The sequence below is a fragment of the Mesoplodon bidens genome (assembly GCF_964165515.1).
Source record: "Mesoplodon bidens genome assembly, chromosome: 12".
Classification (NCBI taxonomy): Eukaryota; Metazoa; Chordata; class Mammalia; order Artiodactyla; family Ziphiidae; genus Mesoplodon; species Mesoplodon bidens.
In genome coordinates, this window is record NC_138168.1 from 27106498 (window position 1) to 27129895 (window position 23398).

The window sequence follows — 23398 nt, forward strand, 5'->3', positions numbered from 1 at the left end:
GTCCCCTGCATTGGGAGGTGGACTGTTAACCTCTGCGCCACCAGGGAAGTCCCAATGTGAGGGGATTTTTTTTTTTTAGTAGAAATATGTCTTCTATCAGTTTATGAAAGTACCCATCTTTTTTTTCTTGGCCGCACTGCCCAGCATATGGGATCTTAGTTCTCGAACCCGTGCCCCCTGCGGTGGAAGCATAGAGTCGGAGTCCTAACCACTGGACCGCAAAGGAATTCCTGAAAGGTCCCATCTTAAACTTTCATAAACTCCAACTTTGCTGAGAGTTAGTGTTGAACTTTATCATATGCCCTTCCTATGCAGATGTTGAGATGATCATATTTTTTCTTTTCTTATCTAGCATGAAATATACTAATTTTTAGTTAGTAGACTATTATTGCATCAGTTTTAGGTTTACAGAAAAATTAGGAAGTACAGAGAATCCCCATATGTCACTCTACACCCCCCAGTTTTCGCTGCTATTAATATCTTACGATAATTTCTTATAATTAATGAAAAAATTGATACAATATTATTATTATTATTTATTTATTTATTTATTTTGCGGTATGCGGGCCTCTCACTGCTGTGGCCTCTCCCGTTGCGGAGCACAGGCTCCTGACGCGCAGGCTCAGTGGCCATGGCTCACGGGCCCAGCTGCTCCGTGGCATGTGGGATCTTCCTGGACCGGGGCACAAACCCGTGTCCCCTGCATCGGCAGGTGGACTCTCAACCACTACGCCACCAGGGAAGCCCCGATACATTATTATTAATTGAAGTCTGTAGTTTATTCAGACTTCCTTTATTTTTACCCAATATCTATACTTTTTTTTGTTTCAGGACGCCATATTACATTTAGTTGTCCTGTCTTCTTGGGCTCCTCTCAACTGTGGCATTTTCTCTCATTCCTTGTTTTTGGTGTCCTTAGCAGTTTTGAGGAGTACTAGACAGGTATATTGTAGGATGCTCCTCTAATTAGAATTTGATGTTTATCTCATCATTAGACTGAGGTTATGGGTTTTGGGAAAATCAAAGGTAAAGTGCCATTTTCATCATATCATATCAAGAGTACATATTATCAGCATGGTTTATGACTGTTGATGTTGGCTTGATCCTTTGACTGAAGTAATGTTTGTCAGGTTTCTTCACCATAAAGTTAGCCCCCCACCCAATTCCATACTCTGCTCTTTGGAAATAAGTCACAGTGCACAGCCCTCCTTTGAGGAGTGGGAAATTAGGCCCTGCCTGCTTTAGAGTGGAGTATCAACATAATTTATTTGGAATTCTGCATGGAAGATTTGTTTCTTCTCCATGTACAATTTACTTATATCAGTGTGGACCATGTATGTTTATTTTATGTTTTGGGTTATAATCCAGTGCTACTTTACTTTGTTGCTCAAATTGTTCCAGCTTTGGCTATTGAGAGCTCTTTCAGTTGGTTCCAGTGCCTCTTTGACATACCTCTGTTAGTTTCTTTTTTTTTTTTTTGACACTTCCTTACTTTCTTGCACTGTAAGATGCTCCATGTTCATCTTGTGCATTTTGTGCCCTTGTCTTAGAATCAGCCATTTCTTCAAGAAGCCCTGGTCCATCTTAATGGAGAATAGTATTAGAAGCCAAGATGTGGATACTAGTTGTGCTTATTGCTACTTTGCTGGTGGAGCAAAGAAATAGTACATATGGGTCTACTAACTCATGTATATACGTATACCTGTAAATATTTCTGTATATAATCATCTGTATCTAATGTTAAGTTAAATGTGAGTTCTTACTGATGTCTTCAACTATAATCCATTACCACAGGGATCATTTTTAGTGTGTTCTCTTGCTTTTCTGTAACCTTCCACTTCAGTAGCAAGAAACCTGGCTCCCACCATCTACCACCCATCTATTTAAATTGTTCAATTCCAATATACACATATAACAGTATCAGAACTAACAACTCATACCCTGCTGGGAAGCAACTTTATCAACTAGAAGACAGTGCTTATATGAATTGAGTTTTTAATGCTATACTATCCTAGCATTTTTGGGGATAAATCTTACTTGTCCGTAGTGTATTTTTGTTTTTGTTTTTTTTTAAGGCTATTTCTATGTTCGTAAGAAGATTGACTTATAGTTTTCCTGTCTTGTAATTTTCCTGTTTTGCCCTATCTTTGCCCAGTTTTGATGTCTAGACTATACTAACCTTATAAACTTATTTGTCTCTCAGCCTTCTTTTTTTTTTTTTTTGCGGTACGCGGGCCTCTCACTGTTGTGGCCTCTCCCGTTGCGGAGCACAGGCTCTGGACGCGCAGGCCCAGCGGCCATGGCTCACGGGCCCAGCCGCTCCGCGGCACGTGGGATCCTCCCAGACCGGGGCACGAACCCGTGTCCCCTGCATCGGCAGGTGGACTCTCAACCACTGCGCCACCAGGGAAGCCCTCTCAGCCTTCTTTTTTTCCTATCTGTTGTCTGAAGTAGATTATGGTTTATCTGTTCTTTGAAGGTATGATAGGATTCACCTGTAAAACTGTCTGGGTTTAGTAGTTTCTTTATGAGTAGATTAATTACTGTATCAAATAATTTAATCCTCCTAGATGTGTACATATTTTCTGTTTCTTCTTCAGTCAGTTTTGGCAAGTTACATTTTTCTAAAAAACTATCCATTTCATTGAACTTTCAAATATATTTTGTTAATAACTTAATCTCTGCTATATGTGAAGCTGTCACTCCTTTTTTATCCCTAAAGTTTGTGCCTTCTTTCTTTTTCTTTATTAGTTTTGCCAGGCATATGCCTATTTGATTTATCTTTTCAAAGAGCCAGTGTTTATTTTTATTCATCTTTATAGTGTTTGTTTCTTTTTATTAATTTCTCTTTTTTATGTGTTTCTTTCTTTCAGTTTACTTTGTTCTTTTTCTTGAGTTGGATGTTGACCTCAATATTTTGTATTCTTTTCCTATAAATTTATTTAATGCTATAACTTTTCCTCTAAAAGTACTATTTTGATTGTACCCCACAAATATTTTGTTCTGTGGTGTATTCATTGTTATTTAGTTCTATGTATTTCCCAGTTTCCATTAATGTTTGTTCTTTGTAAAGTTTGTTGTTTGTAAATTTTCAAAGGAATTGGGAAATTTGAAAATGCACTGTTAATTTCAAATTTTACTGATAAAAGCACTTTTATGAAATTTGTTGAAACTAACTCTATTATGATATATTGTCAGTTTTTATAAATATGCTTGAAAGTAATATACGTTCTTTTACTGTAGGTAATATATCAATAAAAATCATCAGATCAAACCTGTCAATTTTGTGTTCAGAGCTGTATCTTTAAATCTCTTTAACTGCTTTATTAGCAGAGAAGAGTGTGTTGAAACCTCTGTTGTGACTGCTTACCTGTATCAGACAAGGTCTAATCAGGAGACAAAAACCACATGGTAATTTGAAAAGAAAAAGCTTAGTATAAAGAATTATTAACAGAGGGTTGGAATAACTGGGAATTGGTTAGTAAAGAGTTAAAGATAACCCTAAGGAATGTAGGAATAGCAGACATAAGGATCAGCCACTACCTTTAGGGCTGAGATAGATCATCCAAAGAAGAGCTGTCTCCCCCTCATTGGAAAGAGTGTGGCCAGGGCTAATTGGATGGTGGAGAAGTTGCTAAGTGCCTTTCTAGTGACCTTCCTTTGAATCTGGTCAGGAGGTGCATGGGGAAGCTCCTGGATGCTGCTGGCTGTCAGGTGCTGTGGGATCCAAGAGTTGGAGAAGCTGCCCTCTCCATGAGCCTAGCAGGAGAAAGCTGTGTCCTGCAGGAGCCCATTGTAATAGCAACCTTACGTATAGGAGGCAAGCATGCAGAAAAATTGTGGCTTTGCAGGAACCTAGTGCTGGAGAAACTGTCTACTGCTGGAACTGAATGCTGGAGAAGGCTTGCCCTGCAGGAGCCTGGCTAGCCAGGCACACTGAAACTAGGAGGAGAAACTGGCTTCCTTTCCAGTCTCCCTTCAGCACTCTCTAGTGACAAGGCTGTATGTAGTACCAGTTAGCAAAAGAGAAATATTTGCAAGGCCTACCTCCATTATCACACAGGGTAGATATGGAATAAAGAGACATCATAATTGCCACAGTTCCTTTAACTTTATGTATAGTACATAGTGAGAAACCACATATATTCTTTTGACAACTTCTTTATGTTACTATGTATATATATTATTCTCAAACAAATTTGAAGATCTCGTAATGCTACATCTGATGTGACTAAGAAATGGTCACTTTCTCTTACATTTATAAGTAATTTATATATATATATATATATTTGGTGATAGGGGCCTAGAGTTTAAGGTTTGGAGACAAAGATCCTGTGAACAGTTGGAGAAAATTTAAGACAGATGAGGAACAAAAGATCCAGGATTTGTTAGATCTCTTGTATTTCCCAGTTTTAATTTACCAAGACAAGTAGAATCTTTTTTTAGTAGTAAAAACTAAAACTGAAATGATATGCAATGAAAACTTTGATCTATTTGATCAGTTTAACCGAATCATCTTTTTAACCAAATCTTTAGATTAATTGATCTCCATTTTGTAAGAAACCCATTGACTGATGCTCCCCTCTCCATGTGACAGTTTACAGCTAGGAGTTGATTACCGTCCGGAAGCCTATGAGTTTCTGCTCCCTCAGTTGAGTTTTGCTTTACCAAGAGTCAGTTGTGTTATTTGCCAAATGTGATTATGCCATTTGTGCCTTTTGTAATTATTGCACAAGCTATATTATAACAGTTGATTAATCAACTCAGCTATTTGGAAAAAACAGGGAATGTGGGGAATGAAGAAAAAAAGATATACATATACCTTAATTTTATTTAAAGGAATAATATATAAATTGTATTTGTTGTGGTAGAACCATGACCTCTTCTTTGAGTATACATCCAGTGGTTAGAGTTCTGACTTCTTTCTTGCACACCCATAAGACATTGCTTATGATTTCCAGCACTTTCTTCATTAGAGTAAGAAATTCGATACTTCTGAGTCAGTCAGAGTACAGACTAGATTTTCTTTTCCAGTATTTTGGATTATCTCACCCTTACTTGATTTGACAGCAACTGTAAGTGTCTTGCTACTCGCCTTTTAGTCTTTCCAGAACACTCAGCCTAGTTTTCACTGGAAAATAACTCCCTTTGGTAATGTAATCTTTCATCATACTATTACTTAGAAAAATAAGGAAATAAACATAATTGGGTTTGATAATAAATGCACCTGGTTGTTGGTAGGTGAATATCTCAGTTGGTGGGAGCAGAAGTGTGCAGGCACAGGTAGCCTTAGTGACCCCAAGGAGCCACAGTGGCCATAGTTCTTTGACCATAGGCAACATTCATGTATTTTACGGGCAGAATGGAGAATGTCAGATAAGTCAGATTTTTTTTTTTTTTTTTTTTTTTTTTTACTGCTTTGGATTCTTACATTGCTACTAGTCTTGCTGCTACAAACAGTGCTACATTGAATATTCTGGTATACACATTTTTGTAATCATGTGTTTGTATATCTGTAGAGCAAAGCACTAGATATGAAATTGTTGGGTCAAAGAGTGTTTGCATTTAGAAACTTGATAGCTATTGCCATATTGCCTCCATAGAGCTTGTACCAGTATACACTTGATGTATTAGAGTATATACATCACTCTTTTCCCATACCTTTACCAACCTAGTATAGTATCAAACTCTTCACTCTTTGCCCATCTTACTCCCTTATTGGTGAAAACACGTGTGTCTAGAGTCCCCAAGATCACCACCAGGTTTGATAATTTGCTAAGAGGACTCACAGAACTCACCATATAGTTGCACTTTTATGATAGTTGGCTTATTTAAGTATGCAAGTTAATTTATATTTTGGTCTACTTTATAAAATTAGCATCATTTACTTTGTGGCATGGGTTAACCATATCAGCAAGTTTAAGATTTTTGTTGTCTAGTTTTAGCTTTTGGACAATGTTAGATATTAAAAAAAAAAAATCACAATAGAATGAACATTGTCAGTGTGTCCAAATTTGAAAGTTGTCTTTTAACTTAAAGCTAAGTTTAGTCTCTGAATTGTGAGGTTGATTTTAACAGTGGAGAATATTTATATTTAATACTTTAGATGGCGACTATCAAAAAGACATAGGATCATGGCAGCAGATGATGACAATGGTGATGGAACAAGTTTATTTGATGTCTTTTCTGGTAAGAGCTCATTTTAATTGTCTTTCTAAGTTTACTTATTTAATTACAAAGTCATTTAGTTATTCTCATTGAAAACACTGTCATTATCAACTTTTTCTCCCTGCACATAAGTGAATTTAATACAATAAAAATGCTTGACAAATAGAAAGTGCTTAGTAAGTGAGAACTTTCTTATTATTGTATGCTTTCAGGCCTCTTAAATATAATGAAATTAACAGCTTTGCCAATGTAAGCAGTAATGATTTTTATTGTTACATCAAAAAATATAAGGGGAATTCCCTGGTGGTCCAGTGGTTAGGACTCAGTGCTTTTCACTCTTCCATTGCCTGGGCCTGGGTTTGATCCCTGGTTGGAGAACTAAGATCCTACAAGCCGTGAGCTGGGGGGGCAGGGGGCCGGGGGGAAATATATAAATATGTATATTTAAATATATATATATATTTATATACATATATATACAATATATACATATATATAATTATATATATGAATGATAGGTATTTGTGACTCTTGAAGTTAATACTTCCAGTAAATGCAGTGGTACTTGTTTATTGTTCAGGGAAAAATCGACAGTCACAAATAGATGATAAGTTTGAAACAGCGAAGACCTGGTAGTAAAATAAGCTCATAAAATGGAAATTTTTTTTTTTTGCGGTACGCGGGCCTCTCACTGTTGTGGCCTCTCCCGTTGCAGAGCACAGGCTCCGGACGCGCAGGCTCAGCGGCCATGGCTCACGGGCCCAGCCGTTCCGCGGCATGTGGGATCCTCCCGGACCGGGGCATGAACCCGTGTTCCCTGCATCGGCAGGTGGACTCCCAACCACTGCGCCGCCAGGGAAGCCCGGAAATATTTTTAATAATATACAGAATTTAAACTTCCAAATCCTGACATAACATTTATCTAGTTCTTTTGTCTTAATTATAATTATGCTATGACAATCATTAAATTTTTTGAGAATACAGGTGTATATTTATTGATCAGAATTATGCTTACTATGGTATAGAATGAAAAGGGCAGTTGTAAAACACGTCTAGTAGAATTCCATTTTTGCTTAAAATATATGGGTTTTTAATAAATTTATTTATTTATTTATTTTTAGCTGCATTGGGTCTTTGTTGCTGCGTGTGGGCTTTTCTCTAGTTGCGGCGAGTGGGGGCTCCTCTCCGTTGCAGTGCACAGGCTTCTCATTGTGGTGGCTTCTCTTGTTGTGGAGCATGGGCTCTAGGCTTGTGGGCTTCAGTAGTTGTGGCGCTCGGGCTCAGTTGTGGCGCACAGGGTTAGTTGCTCCGCAGCATGTGGGATCTTCCCATACCAGGGCTTGAACCCGTGTCCCCTGCATTGGCAGGTGCGTTCTTAACCACTGTGCCCTCAGGAAAGTCCCATAAATGGTTAACTGTTATCACACCTGTAACTCTTGTTTTGAAGGACAAAACTATATTGTTAATCTCATTTGCTGGAAATAACTGTTTTCATTTCTACGTATTGCTCTCTCTCAAGTTCCTGTCCACATGCATACATTTTTTTGATAGTCATACACACAGTGGACATTTTACTTTTTACCAGTTAACGTGATTTCACAAAAATTTTTATTCCTGTAACATTTTCATACTTGTCTTTTATTATATTTGTAATTTCAAACTTACAGAAAAGTTACAAGAATAAGAACATCCAAAGAATCCTTTACCTGGTTTCCTGCAAACTTAACACTTGTTAATATTTTATGCCAGTGGCTTTAACATTGTGCACATACTTTTTTCTTTAAACACACACGCACACACACACACAATTTTTTCCTGACCCATTTGATACTAAGTTGTATACATTATGGTCCTTTACCTCCAAATACTTCAGTGGGTATGTCACAAGAAAAAGTTGGTTTTCTTACATAAGAACAGCATAATTATCAATTTCAGTAAATTTAACACTAATACTGTAATTTTATTTAATCTACCGTCTTTATACCAGTTTTACCAGTTAACCCAATAATGTCCTTTATTATTGTGATTGGATTTAGATCTATCATTTTATTTTATTTTTACAAACTAATTAATTTTTGGTTGCGTTCCGTCTTCGTTGCTGCATGTGGACTTTCTGTAGTTGAGGCGAGGGGGCACTACTCTTTGTTGCAGTGCTCAGGCTTCCCATTGCGGTGGCTTCTCTTGTTGCAGAGTGTGGGCTCTAGGCATATGGGCTTCAGTAGTTGTGGTACGTGGTCTCAGTAGTTGTGGCTCATAGACTCTAGAGCACAGGCTCAGTAGTTGTGGCTCATGGGCTTAGTTGCTCCACGGCATGTGGGATCTTCCCAGACCAGGGCTTGAACCCATGTCCCCTGCATGGGCAGGCAGATTCATAACTACTGCGCCACCAGGAAAGTCCCTCTATCATTTAAAAATTTTAGTTTGTCTCATCAGTTTTTGTTCTCTCTGATTTTCTTGCCTTCTTTCAAATATTATTTGAATATATTTTAGAATTCCATTCTAATTTATATATTAGCTTTTTGGCTACACCTCTGCATTATTTTTTACAATTGGTTTCTGAAGGGGTTGCAGTATACATCTTTAACATTTTGCAGTCTACTTATTTAAATGTAAGAATCTTTTTATGTAAGTTGTATAATCTTGTACATATTGTTGCGTTTAACCTCCATCCATCCCCTTATGTTAAAGATGTCATGAACCCCTTGATACAGTGCTGTAATTTTTATTTTAAACTGTTGTATATATCTTAAAGAAATTAAGAGGAGTTAAAAGCAATTAAGATGAAATATTAGTCTTTTATATTTACTCAGTTATTTACCATTTTTGTCCTTCTAGGATCTAGTATCATTTTCCTCCCCATTGTCTCTTTTCTTCTGGGACTCCGGATGTATAGCATGTGAGAATGTTTGATATACTATAAGTTAGTAAGATTGTTCTCTCTCTCTTTTTTTAATCTTTTTCTCTCTGTTTTTCCATTTGAATAATTTATTGATCTATCTTCAAGCTTACTGGCTCTTCTGTTGAATTTTTTACATTAGATATTGTACTTTCAGTTTTAGAATTTTCATTTGGTTCTTGTAGTTGTTTTTATTTCTCTACCAAGATTTCCAATGAGTAATTTTGCATTGCATTCTGGACATTGTAAATGTTATATTATAGAGACATTGGATTCTGTTATATTCCTCTGAAAAGTGCTGGCTGGTGTTTTTAATTTTAGCAGGTATTTATCTTGACTGAACTTAATCTTCTGTCTTCCCTGCGGTGAACAGCAGCTGAAATCTCTGTTCAGCTTTCTTTAGCTTTGGCTGGACTTTTGGGAGTTCTAACCTTTACATGTGTAATTTGGGGGTCATTCAGATTTGGGTAGAATTTGAGGAGTCCTCTCTGTGGCACTCTGGATTTCCTCTTTCTAGTTGCTGTTATCACCCCCAAAGTTTTTTCTCTGTTTCTTTAAGCTATCTGGACTAGAAGTTTCCATCTGAGTTTTCACTGCCAAGTGTGGCTCCAGCTAGAGCCTATCGTTCCACAAAAACTTGTAATAAAAGGGGGATAGGGAATTCATGCAGTGTTGTTTTCTTCTTTCAGGTGTCATCTCCTCTCCAGTTTTTGCCTGCTTTAGATTGCTCTTTAGTTCTTCAGATTGCTTTTTTTTTCTTTTTTTAATTTAGGTACAATTTATATATAACATTATAGTAGTTTCAGATGTACAATGTAATAATTCCATGTTTGTATATATTGCAAAATCACCACAATAAGTCTAGTGGTAGAGCGTTGACTGCAGATAGCTTTTAATATTTTGTTTAGGGTTTATAGTTTTTGCAGGAAGATTGTTCTGATAGAAACTATTCTGCTATTATTGGAGTTGTAACCTTCTTACTAGCGTGGGATTTTTTTTATATTTGAATTTTATTTTATTTTTTATACAGCAGGTTCTTATTAGTTATCAATTTTATACATACTGGTGTATATATGTTAATCCCAATCTCCCGGTTCATCCCACTACCACCACCCCCACACCCGCCCCTACTAGCTTGTTTTTGAAAGTGAGTTTTTAAGTCTAAACCTGTGTACTAAGATGTGTGTGTTTATAAGGATGTACAAAAGCTTCTAAACAATTTTCTTTTTTGACACTGGACTAATAAAGTCTTTCTTTTTCTGGTCCTTCAGAGTCAGAATAGAAAAACTTCACTAAGTGCATAGAGTCAGTTTTAACTAGTCTTTGATTTTTTTTTGCAGCTTCCCCTCTTAAAAATAATGATGAAGGTTCTTTGGACATATATGCTGGGTTAGACAGTGCTGTTTCTGGTATGTAAATTCTATAGTAAAATACTTTGTTTTGTTTGGTCAGTCTGTTGGAAGTGTTTATTTTGTTGTTACCAATTCCTGGAGTAACTCATAACTCCTCAACAATCTGCCTTTTCTTTGAAATCATTATACTCAGGTAATTATTTTTTGCCAAAGCTTGATCAATAAAATAAACTAGCCCTTAGGTTTGTTTTTCATCTAGGTCTCAGATTTAATTGGACCTTGTACAAAAATATTTTGTACCATTGAAAACGAAACTGATGGTGGTTTCTACATATATTACCACACATACTGTCACAGGCTACATGATATTAGAACTTTTGAAAAAGGTAGTTACTATAAATATTTTCAAATGTATCAGTAGGAGTGTGATATGCTGAGAGTCTAATGACCTGTCCAAATGAGAAAACCTTTCTGTAATCAAATCTTCCAAAGCTTTGAACAAATGTGATCCTTACACCTGATTTGTTGACAAACTTGTTTTAGGTAAATTGGTTTTCCAATTCTAATATGTGAAATCAGTATAGATTTGGATGAAATGCAAGAGATGGAGAATTGTAGAGCCCTTTGGGTCGAGGTAGACAGTACGTCAAAAAGCCTAACACATGTATTTTTCTTTTTTCCCCAGCTTTATTGAGCTATAATTGACATATAACATTAAGTAAGTTTAAGATGTACAGTATATTGATTTTATACACTTAAATATTGCAAAATGATTACCACCATAGCATTAGCTAATACCTGCATAGCGTCACATGATTACCATCTCTTTAAGATCTAGTCTCTTAGCAACTTTTGATCATATAATATAGTCTTATTAACTGCAATCACTATGCTGTATATTAGATCCCCAGAATTTATTTGTCTTATAGCTGGAAGTTTGTACTCTTTGATCAACATCTCCTCTTTTCCCCCACCCCCAGCCCTTGGTAACTATCGTTTTAGTGTCTGTTTCTGTGCATTTGGATTTTTTAGATTCCACATGTGATATTGTATAGTATTTGTCTTTCTCTCTCTGACTTATTTCACTTAGCATAATGCCCTCAAGGTTCATCCATGCTGTTGCAAATAGCAGGGTGTCCTTTTTCATGGCTGAATGATATTCCATTATATATTTATATATGCACATATATTTACACACACACACATGTATACATACATATATGCACCCACATATACCACATCTTTATTCCTTTATCTGTTGGTGGACACCTAGGTTGTTTCCATATCTTAGCTATTGTGAATAATACTGCAGTGAACAGAGGAGTGCAGATATCTGAGATTCAGTTTTTATTTCCTTTGAATATGTACCCAGAACTGGGGTTGCTGGATCATATGATAGTTCTATTTTTAATTTTTTGAGGAACTTCTATACTGTTTTTGATGGTGGCTATACCAGTTTAGATTCCCACCAACAGTGTACAAGGGTTCCCTTTTTTCCACATCTTCGCTAATACTTATCTGGTTTTTTTTTTTTTTGCGGTACGTGGGCCTCTCACTGTTGTGGCCTCTCCCGTTGCGGAGCACAGGCTCCGGACATGCAGGCTTAACGGTCATGGCTCACGGGCCCAGCCGCTCCGCGGCATGCGAGATCCTCCTGGCCCGGGGCACGAACCCGTGTCCCCTGCATCGGCAGGCGGACTCTCAACCACTGCGCCACCAGGGAAGCCCCCTGTTGTATTTTTGATGATAGCCATTCTGATAAGTGTGAGATGATACCTCATTGTGGTTTTGATTTGCATTTCCCTGATGATTTGTGATGTTAAGTACCTTTTCATGTTCCTGTTGGCCATTTATGTCTTCTTTGGAAAAATGTCTATTCAGTTCCTCTGCCCATTTTTTAGTTTTTTGTGTTGAGTCGTGTGAATTTATATATTTTATTATTAACTTCTAATCAGATACATATATATATATAAATTGCAAGCATTTTCTCCCATTCCGTAAGTTGTCTTTTTATTTGTTAATGATTTCCTTTGCTCTGCAGAAAGAAGCCTTTTAATTTGATGTAGTCCCACTTGTTTATTTTTGCTTTTTTTTTTTTTTTTTTTTTTTTTTTTTTGCGGTACGCGGGCCCCTCACCGCTGCAGCCTCTCCCGCTGCGGAGCACAGGCTCCGGACGCGCAGGCCCAGCGGCCATGGCCCATGGGCCCAGCCGCTCCGTGGCACGTGGGATCCTCCTGGACCGGGGCACGAACCCGCGTCCCCCGCATCGGCAGGTGGACGCTCAACCACTGCGCCACCAGGGAAGCCCCTATTTTTGCTTTTGCCTTTGCTCTTGTTGTCAAATTCAGAAAATTATTGCCAAGACCGATGTCCAGAAGCTTACCCCCTATATATTATTTTTCTAGGCATTTTATGGTTTCAGGTTTTTTTTAACAAAATTTTATTAAAATATAGTTGATTTATAATGTCGTGTTAGTTTCAAGTGTACAGTAAAGTGGTTCAGTTATACATGTATATATATTCTTTTTTTATATTATTTATTTATTTTGGTCACGCCACGCTGCTTGTGGGATCTTAGTTCCATGACCAGGGATTCAACCCATGCCTCCTGCAGTGGAAGTGCGAAGTTCTAACCACTGGACCGCCAGGGCATTTCCAACATTCTTTACCATTATAGGTTATTACAAGATATTAAGTATGGTTTCAGGTTTTAAATTCACGTCTTTAATTCAGTTCAAGTTGATTCTTGTGTGTGCTGTAAGATAAGGGTCCAGTTTCATTCTTTTGCTTGTGGCTGTCCAGTTTTCCCAACATCATTTATTGAAGAGACCACCCTTTCCCCATTATATATTCTTGGCTCCTTTGTCATAAATTATGACCACCTATACCTGGGTTTATTTCTGGGCTTTCTATTCTGTTCCATTGATCTATATGTCTGTTTTTATGCCAATAAAATACAGTTTTGATCACTATAGTGTTATAGTTTGAAATCTGGAAGTGTCGTACCTCCAGCTTTGATCTTCTTTCTCAAGGTTGCTATGGTCATTCATAGTCTTGTGGTTCCATACACATTTTAGGATTGTTTTTCCTATTTCTGTGAAAAATGCCATTGGAGATTTGACAGGGATTTCATTGAATCTGGAAATACATATTTTCATGTCAGGTTTGTTTGTTTGTTTGTTTCAGACAGTGCTGCCAAATCCTCTGTACCATCCAGAAATTGTTTGGATTTATATGAAGAAATCCTGACTGAAGAAGGAACTGCAAAGGAGGCAACATATAATGATGTATGGATTACCAGAATTCTGAAGGACAGTTACTTTGCTCTTTTGTGGCTCCTGAAATGCAGACATCAGCTTACTATTGAATAGAGATTCTGTGTTTGGGAAGCAGCTCTTAGACTAAAAGAATATTTAAGTCAGTTTCTGCCTTCAGATTGGCTTTTTAAAATAATGTTTTCTGGATGCTTGCCTGAATTTAGTTATAATTTTGCTTGATTGAATTTAAGTGTCTGACTATATAAAATCTCAACAGGCAATCAGTGTGATAAAATATTTTATTTTTTCATGATTTATACAAAGTTATAATTTGTCCCAAGACTTCATGCAGACAAATTTCTTTCTACCTTATTTGAATTTTAAACTTTGGAGATTGAATGTGAAACTAAAGAAAATACATTATTGGTAGGCCCAACTTTAAAAACCAGTAATTAACTAAATATCTGTTAGTAGAAATAGACCTCATATACCCTTATTTATGGGTTGATTTGCAAAGTTTTAAATATTTTGAAATGTCATATAAGCTAAGAAAATAATTTAGAATGATGCTTGATCTTTTTGTATCTTACAGTTGCAGGTAGAATATGGAAAATGTCAGCTGCAAATGAAAGAGCTGATGAAAAAGTTTAAGGAGATACAGACACAGGTAGAATTATAATGAATATTTTATTTTTGCCTTGTTAGATTTTTTAAAATTAATTTATTAATGTATTTATTTTTGGCTGTGTTGGGTCTTTGTTGCTGTGTGGGCTTTCTCTAGTTGCGACGAGCAGGGGCTTCTCTTTGTTGCGGTGCGCGGGCTTCTCATTGTGGCGGCTTCTCTTGTTGCGGAGCACGGGCTCTAGGCATGCAGGCTCAGTAGCTGTGGCTTGTGGGCTCTAGAGCGCAGACTCAGTAGTTGTGGTGCACGGGCTTAGTTGCTCTGTGGCATGTGGGATCTTCCCGGACCAGGGCTCGAACCCGTGTTCCCTGCATTCACGGGCAGATTCTTAACCACTGTGCCACCAGGGAAGTCTCCGCCTTATCACGTTTTAAAACCAAAATTTAATAAAATTTTTTGTTAAAATTAAAATGCTAAAGTGTTGGCAGGTTGTAAGGAAACTTTTTTAAAAAATATTAAATGAAAGAGCAAATCTGGCAAAACATGCATTATTTCCGGTGTCAATGAAACTGATAAAGGAAAACTGCTTGATTTGTTAAATGATATTGACAAATGATCTGCTAGGCTAATTAACAGTTAAATAATAGAGAATTCTTAGAGATTGTATCAGGTGGTTTAAAAGAGAATGGTTTGAGGCGTGAAGCTTTAGAATGGCTGATGGGGAAAAATGGTGATGCCCTAACAATTTTTGCCAGAGAGACATTTTTTGTGATAATGCTGCAAAGTCAGGAATGTACTGTCTTGTTCTGATTTTTATTTTTTGGTAAAGTTGTTTCTCTTCCTTCACCCTCTCTCCCAAAGAGCCAGTCAATCCTCAATTCATTCTTTGTTCACCTGAGAATTAGTACATTGTTGCAAGTTAAACCTCCTCTTGTTAAATATAATAAAAATTTTATCATCTTCAAAATAATGACCCATTTTCAAAATAATGACTTTTTTTCTTGTTATTTATTGGTTTTTCATTTTGTTCCCTCTTTTAAGTAGTTTCACTTTAAATAGCTTTTCTTTGGCACCAGTTTTCTTCTTTGAATCTCAGCTTCCCCATTTGTATAATGAGCATCACTGTACTCCTCCTAAGACTATTTTGAGAATTTCATAGGATAAAACATGTGATGCGTGGTATGTAGTTAGCATTCAGTAATCAATAACTATTATAAATAGTTTAATAATCCTATCAATATGTACTTTATTAAATGTATTTTATGATGTTTAGAATTTCAGCTTAAAAAATGAAAACCAATCTCTTAAGAAAAATATCTCAGCACTTATCAAAACTGCCAGAGTGGAAATAAACCGCAAAGATGAAGAAATAAATAATCTTCACCAAAGGTATGATTGAGGGATATGGGTCTGTTTGTAAATTACATGGGTATTGATAGGTGGAATATTTTTAACTTTGGAAAGCTAATGAAAATCATGCATTTTATTAAATATTTAAGGTTTTACTAAAAGTAAGTGACTAATATTCTAATGGTATATTATCATAATGATATCTATATGATTATTAATAGAATATTGCCACATACCTCTCTGAATATATTCAGTTTTGTAATACACTGGGATCTTGCTCTGATATCCTTTGGTCCTGAGAAGATGGTGGTGTATGTCGTGGGTTCTTCTAGGCGCCCATCAAATTACTAAAATATCAGGAGGATGTCTGTGTCATATACTGTTAACAGACAACCCTTAAAAATCTGTCAATTATATATTCTTTAAAAATATATATATATATATATATATTTAAAAAAAACACTTATTTATTTTGGCTGCACCGGGTCTTAGTTGTGGCACATGGGATCTTTTTAGTTGCGGCATGCGGACTTCTTAGTTGAGGCATGTGGACTCTTAGTTGTGGCATGCGTGTGGGATCTAGTTCCCTGACCAGGGATCGAACCTGGGCTCCCTGCATTGGGAGGGTGGAGTCTTACCCACTGGGCCACCAGTGAAGTCCCTCAATTATATGTTCTTTTCCCTCTTAAATGGATTTTCTACTTAATTTCGCTCTCTCCCTCTTTTGGTTAGGGGCAGTATTTGGCTCCAGAGAATTTCATATCTCTCCTCCCCTTGATAGTCAGACCTCCAAAACAGTTATCTAAACGTGCTGTCTCCATTTCTCCACTTCCCATTTCTACACACTCTTGAACCCATTCTACTCTGACCTCTTCCTCCAAAACAGCTGTGACTACCACTAAATTCATCAAATAGTTTGACTTCTCATTTTAACTTGTCTTTATACACTATATGACATAGTTGACCCTCTTTTCTTGAAGTAGTTTCTCCCTTGGGGTTTCAAGATTCTTAGTTTTCTTCCTAACTTGAGATTTATTTTTCTGTGCTTGGCTAAGTTGGAATTCCTTGAAGCTCAAAACTATGTCCTTTCCTTTCTCTATCAGTATTTTCTTATGATGTAATCTTACTTGTACTAGTCAGTTCCATTTATATGTAGATACTGCTTCACATCTGTACAAAATTTTCAAAATTACCTCATCCACAACAGAATTTAAGATTGAACCCCTTGCATTGCTCCTAGCTCAGTGGATTCCCCATCATTTATTCAGCTGTGCAAGCTAGAGTGACTGAGGGGTGGAATGACCATTTAATATATTGCCCAAACCAGGGTACTTTTGAGAGTAGAAGGAGGGGCTATTAATAATTACACTGACATTGCTTGGCAAACTGGGACGTATAGTCACCCTGCATAGGAGTCATCATTGACACTTAGCTCTTGGTCATCCTTCAGATCCAAATTCATTACCACGTCCTTTTGATTTTTATGTCTTTATGGTCTCTCAAGTTCATTTTTCTTCCGTTTCTACCGTTGTTGCTGCCCATCAGCTCTCATCTGAACTGGCAGTAGTCTTTGTGCTCACAACTCTGCATCCGCTCTTGCTCTTTCCAGCCTGTGATTTCTCGTTTCTCAACATTAAAGCCACGGGATGCTTTGTAAAGCACAACTCTGGACGTCTGTCACAGAAACACCCCGTCCCTTCGTTTTCTTTCCTTTCCTTTTTTTTTTTAAAAAAAAGATCTATGTATTTATTTATTTATTTATTTATTTTGGGCTGCGCCGAGCAGCTTGCAGGATCTTAGTTCCTCCACCAGAGATTGAACCCAGACCCCAGGAATGAAATGAGAAGCTGGGGAAAGCGTCTCACCCTAACCACTAGACCGTCAGGGAATTCCCGCCCCCCTTTTCTTGATTAAAACACATCAGTGGCTTCTCATTGATCTTAGGATAAAAGATCATAAATCGTAACTTGGTCCACAGAGCTCTTCACAATATGGTCCCAAACTACTTTTCAGGCCTTGTCTTCAGTGTCTGCCTTTGCCTAGGTATCATCGCTCTAGTGTATCTCCTGCATTCTTTCAGTTTGTTGGGTGTACCGTGAGCTCTGAGTTGCATGAACTGTTTCCACTCCCTGAAATGCTCCTCTCTTCCACCTGCTAAATACCTGCTCATCTTCAGGTCTCGGCATAAGCATCCTTTTCATGCGGGACATTTGTCTGTTCTCACTGGCTAGGTCAGATCTCTTTTTTGTAGCTTCATTTACACTTGTAGTTCAAAAAGTCATGAATGGGATCACTTAATTAGTGTTCTTCTCTTCCACTAAACTGTAAACTTCATGGGAGCAGGAACCATGTCTTTGTGTCCTCACCATTTATTGAATATCTACCATGGGCAATAAATGTTTAAAGAGTGAAAGAAGATAATCCTATGTGTGGACCATATGATATTATAAAGCATTTTAGGCCTTTTGAAAATAAAGATGGTTGTGTATGTTTACTAATCTAAATCCCACAAGGTGCAACAAGTATAAGATTGATTCCTGAAATGTTGGGGAAATTTTATATATATTTGAATCTTTTAGGGGAGGGATATAATGTTTATTTTTTTGTTTGTTTTGTTTTTTTTTGCGGTATGCGGGCCTCTCACTGTTGTGGCCTCTCCCATTGCGGAGCACAGGCTCCAGACGCGCAGGCTCAGTAGCCATGGCTCACGGGCCCAGCCGCTCCGTGGCATGTGGGATCTTCCCCGACCGGGTCATGAACCCGTGTCCCCTGCATCGGCAGGTGGACTCTCAACCACTGCGCCACCAGGGAAGCCCTAGGGGTATAATGTTTGAATAGAGTGAAAATTCAGAGAAACTGGGTGAATAAATGATGTGTTATTTCATTAGATTGTTATACGTGGTTATATTGATACATTATCTAATAAATATTCTGTCAAATATTTGCACTTATTTTTATTTATTTATTTTTTTGCGGTACGTGGGCCTCTCACTGCCATGGCCTCTCCCGTTGCGGAGCACAGGCTCCGGACGCACAGGCTCAGTGGCCATGGCTCACGGGCCCAGCCACCACAGCATGTGGAATCTTCCCGGACCGGGGCATGAACCCATGTCCCCTGCATCGGCAGGCGGACTCCCAACCACTGTGCCACCAGGGAAGCCCCTGCACTTTTTATTTGTGAGCTTCAACTAGTACTCTAATGGTAAATGTTTATCATTTTGCTGAAAGTGCATTTTTAATAGGAAAAATGGAAATATTGATATAAGATAAAAATTTTAAAGTGTAAATTCTGGAAAGTGTTTAATGCGGGGGTTTATTTTAGTATATGTGCTGCCGAAGCAAGCACCGGAGGTTTATTTTAAAATAAAACTTTTGGGACTTCCCTGGTGGTCCTGTGGTTAAGACTCCATGCTTCCACTGCAGGGGCACGGGTTCCATCCCTGGTCGGGGAACTAGGATCCCGCATGTTACATGGCGTGGCCAAATAACAACAATAACAACAACAAAAAATAAAACAAAACTTTTGATAGTATTTTATTTAGTGTGGAGTTACGTTAAATGTGTATTACGAGCTCTGTGGGCTAGAACTATCTTTTAGGACCTTACATTTTAATAAGTATGATGAATGTTACATGTGTGCGTGCTTTGTTGAATGTGAGTCCTTTGTTGGATAAATTTATTGCAGACATCTTCTCCCATTCTGTGACTTGTCTGTCACTCTCTTTATTGTCTTGTGAGGAATAAAAGTTCTTAATTTTAGTGAAATTCAATCCGTTTTTTTTTTTTATGGTTAATGCTTTTTGTGTTCACATTTTCCCAGTTGTCTCAAAGGTATCTCCTCATGTTTATTTTTTTGAGTTTATTTATTAGTTTACTAGGACTGCCATAACAGAGTACTACAAACTGGGTGGCCTAAATAACAGAAATTTATTGTCTCACAGTTATGGAGGCCAGAAGTCCAAGATCAAGGTGTCAGTATGATTGATGCCTTCTGCGGGCTGTGTGATGGGTCTGTTCCAGGCCTCTCCTTGGCTTGTAGATGGTTGTCTTCTTCTGTGTCTCTTCATAAAATCTTATATATATCTCTGTCCAAATTTCCCTTTTTTATAAGGACACTAGTGATATTGGATAAGGGTCCACCTTAATGACCTCACTTTAACTTGAAATCATCTCCAAAGACCCTGTCTTCAGATGAGGTCACTAGTTTGAGGTACTGGGGATTAAATTTTGAGGAGACACAGTTCAGCCTGTAACAAGATCCACATAAGGTCTACACATTGCCTTAAGTTATATGTCTCCTGTGTCCTCTTGTTTTATAAAAATCTTCCCTTATTCCTGAGACTTTTAAGTTTTGATGTTCTCTACACATTTAGTACTGATCAGGCATAGATTTATGGAAATTCAGGGAAGTTATAGAAGTTCAGGAAGATGGCTATGTTATTACAAAAAGCTAAAATGAGCTATTTACATTTTATTTTTAGGAAAACTGCCAGTTTTCTAAAAACCTTAGGAGTTATTTTAAACAACAAATACACACCATTCCTCTAGGAAAGAATCACAATTCTCTATTCCTTTTTCTTTTTGCACAGTATGTAACACTTTAAGATGGCTATTGACGCTTTGGCTTTTACTATGGGGTTGTATGTGAAACAGAAAACTAGGATAGGGAGCTACGTAGAGCCGTATTTTGATCGTCTCTGTTCTCCAGCAAGATTTCACTTTCCCTTATGTTTCAGTTGGGCTAGAGTGAAGGCAAGAAAATAATGTCACTTGTTCTAAAAGAAGTGAATTTGTGGTTAGTTTGATTGTTGTGCACCTGTACTGAAGGCAATCTGAAAGACATTGGCAAGTGCTGAGATAGAACTGAGAGGTCCTCCAGGCTTTGTTTGAGCAAAGCAAATGAAAGAGAGTTCCTTGTTTTAAAAACTGGCTCATTTCGTTGGAAGCTGGTAAATCCTTACTACTCATTCTTTTATACAAAGTAAAATTAGTTTTTCCAGTATGTGGGCCCCCCAGTTTTAAAGTGTATCACATGTGATTAAACCTTGGATTATTAAAAAGGAATTAACTTTGTTTTTTTCGTGTTAATTTCTATTTCTCAATAGATTGTCTGAGTTTCCACATCTTCGAAATACTCATAAAACTTCAAGGACACCAGATATAGTTAAAACAAAAGGTCTTAAATCCAGATCTCTCCATTTGGATGATTGTTCAAAGACTGATCACAGAGTGAAAAGTGATGTTTCTAAAGACATACATTATAGCACTTCACTGCCACACCTCGAAAAGGAAGGAAAATCACATTCTGAAAAAAAGGGCACTTCACATTTGCCTACATCTGTTGAAAAACACTCCACCAATGGCATTTGGTCACGTTCCCATTATCAGGTTGGTGAGGGTAGTTCCAATGAGGATCACAGAAGAGGGAGGAAAGATAGTAGACATAGCCAGTACTGCAGAGGGACTGACAGAATACGAAAAGACTTGAACACTAGCTGTGGTGATGGTGAACCGAGGAACATAGAGGCCAGTCAGAGGCTACAAGGACGTCCTGAGAAATATAGTAAAGGCGAACCAAGGGCTGAAAGCAAAAATTCAAAGTTTAAAAGTAACACAGATTCGGATTATAAAAATGAACGCAGTAGCTCTTCTTGGGAGAAAGAAAGCTCTAGAGACAGGTCACACACTCGACTAGAATCTCAAAGTGACAAAAAACTCGAAAGACAAAGTGAAAGATCACAAAATATAAATAGAAAAGAACTTAAGTCACAAGACAAAGAAGAAAGGAAAGTTGATCAAAAACCTAAGTCAGTAGTAAAAGAACAGGATCATTGGAAGAGATCTGAACGAGCATTGCTTCCTTATTCCAAGAAGGAACTAGCAAAATCTTCTCATAATTCAAGTAAATACCATCCAGAAGAGAGAAGAGACCGGGAAGATTGTAAAAGAGACAGAGCTGTAAGTAATCATAGTTTTCAAGAAGGAAGATGTCCGTCCTCTCTTTCAACCAATAGGACTCACAAACACATTGACTCCAAGGAAGTTGACGCTGTGCACCAATGGGAAAATGCACCTCTAAGGGTAGAAAGGCATAGAACTGAAGATAAGCGGAAAAGAGAACAAGAGGGCAAAGAAGAAAACAGGCATATGAGAAACGAAAAAAGAGTACCTGCAGAACATCTGCAGAAGACAAACAGAGAGACTAAGAAAACCGCTACAGATTTAAAGAAACAGAATGAGCCAAAAAATTATAATGGTGACGTCTCTAATAATGATGTTTCTGAAGGACTGGATAATAAAGAGCCAGCAGTTAAAGCTGCAAATGGTTCAAATGAAACACAAAACAAAGACTTAAAGTTAAGCTTTATGGAAAAATTGAACTTAACTCTTTCTCCTGCTAAAAAGCAGCCTGTTTCTCAGGAAAATCAGCATAAAATAACCGATACTCCCAAATCTAGTGACATATGTGATTTGGAGTCCTTGATGCAGGCTAAAACTGTGACATGTATTCCCTCTGTCAGTGAACATATCACAGAAGAAACCAAATCAGAGTTATTGGAACCAAAGGATGCTCTTACAGCAGCATCTGAACCCAGGACCAGTGTTTCAGAAAGGAAAAGAGAAAAAGAAAATAGTATGTTCATTAAATCTGTTGCGAATACTGTGCATTGTGATATGCCCATTTGTGGCACAGAGATTTCCTTCTCAGCATCTGTGGAAATGCAACAAACAGAATCCTTGTTTCCATCATCAACAGAAATGGAACAGACCATTAATGGTGCCCGGGCAGCAGTTCCTGTGGTAATGGACACAGTACAAACAAATGTTTCTCAAAACTTTGGTTTGGAATTGGATACCAAAAGAAACGATGACTTAAATTCTTGTAGTATTTCCGAAGATACAGAAATGAAGGAGGCTTTTTCAACCAAAGTGACCAAATCCAATGAAAGCATTTTGCAGCCTTCAATTGAAGAAACTGTCATTTTGCCAACAGTCCTTTCAGAGGATGGTAAACCAAACCTTGAGCCTTCTCTTGTAGATGCACCACTGGTTGAGAGTAAGTCTTGTCACTTGGAGCCTTGCTTACCTAAAGAGACTCCAGAATCTTCACTTCAGCAGACTGAGTTAACGGACCACAGAATGGAAATTGGTGAAGCAAACTCAGTATATCATGACGATGAGAACTCGGTTCTGAGCATTGACCTTAATCAGCTGAGACCTATTCCAGAAGCTATCAGTCCTCTGAATAGTCCCGTGAGACCTGTAGCAAAAGTTCTTAGACTGGAAAGCCCATCTCGAGTTCCATTATATAATAACAGTCATAAAGGTAATAGTTTATATTATCTCCTATAACTTATATTTTTGTGAAAGTGTAGAATATGTCAAGATGAATCAGTGCTTTTAATTTATTTATTGATATTTATTTTTATTTTTAAAATTTTTATTGGCGTATAGTTGATTTACAATGTTGTGTTAGTTTTAGGTGTGCAGCAAAGTGAATCAGTTATACATATACATATATCCACTCTTTTTTTTAGATTCTTTTCCTGTATAGGCCATTACAGAGTACTGAGTAGAGTTCCCTGTGCTGTACAGCAGGTTCTTATTAGTTATCTATTTTATATATAGTAGTGTGTTTATGTCAATCCCAGCCTTCCAATTTATTCCTTCCTGCCCTTATCCCCTGGTAACCATAAGTTTGTTTTCTGCATCTGTGACTCTACTTTTCTTTTGTAAATAAATTCATTTGTAC

At 37.4% G+C, this 23398-nt stretch overlaps 1 protein-coding gene across 4 annotated transcripts in view; it reads left to right on the top strand.

The window, feature by feature from the left end:
* The window catches only part of CASP8AP2 (caspase 8 associated protein 2), a 43492-nt gene that overhangs the window by 12188 nt on the left and 7906 nt on the right, over positions 1 to 23398 (top strand). For all 4 annotated transcript variants that reach the window (XM_081251308.1, XM_081251307.1, XM_081251310.1 and 1 more), the window contains exons 2-7: positions 6107 to 6189; positions 10405 to 10473; positions 13603 to 13703; positions 14266 to 14340; positions 15569 to 15684; positions 20751 to 22972. In XM_081251308.1, the coding sequence (XP_081107434.1) occupies positions 6135 to 6189; positions 10405 to 10473; positions 13603 to 13703; positions 14266 to 14340; positions 15569 to 15684; positions 20751 to 22972 (2638 nt within the window). In that variant the 5' untranslated portion in view covers positions 6107 to 6134. The remainder of the gene's footprint in view (positions 1 to 6106; positions 6190 to 10404; positions 10474 to 13602; positions 13704 to 14265; positions 14341 to 15568; positions 15685 to 20750; positions 22973 to 23398) is intronic.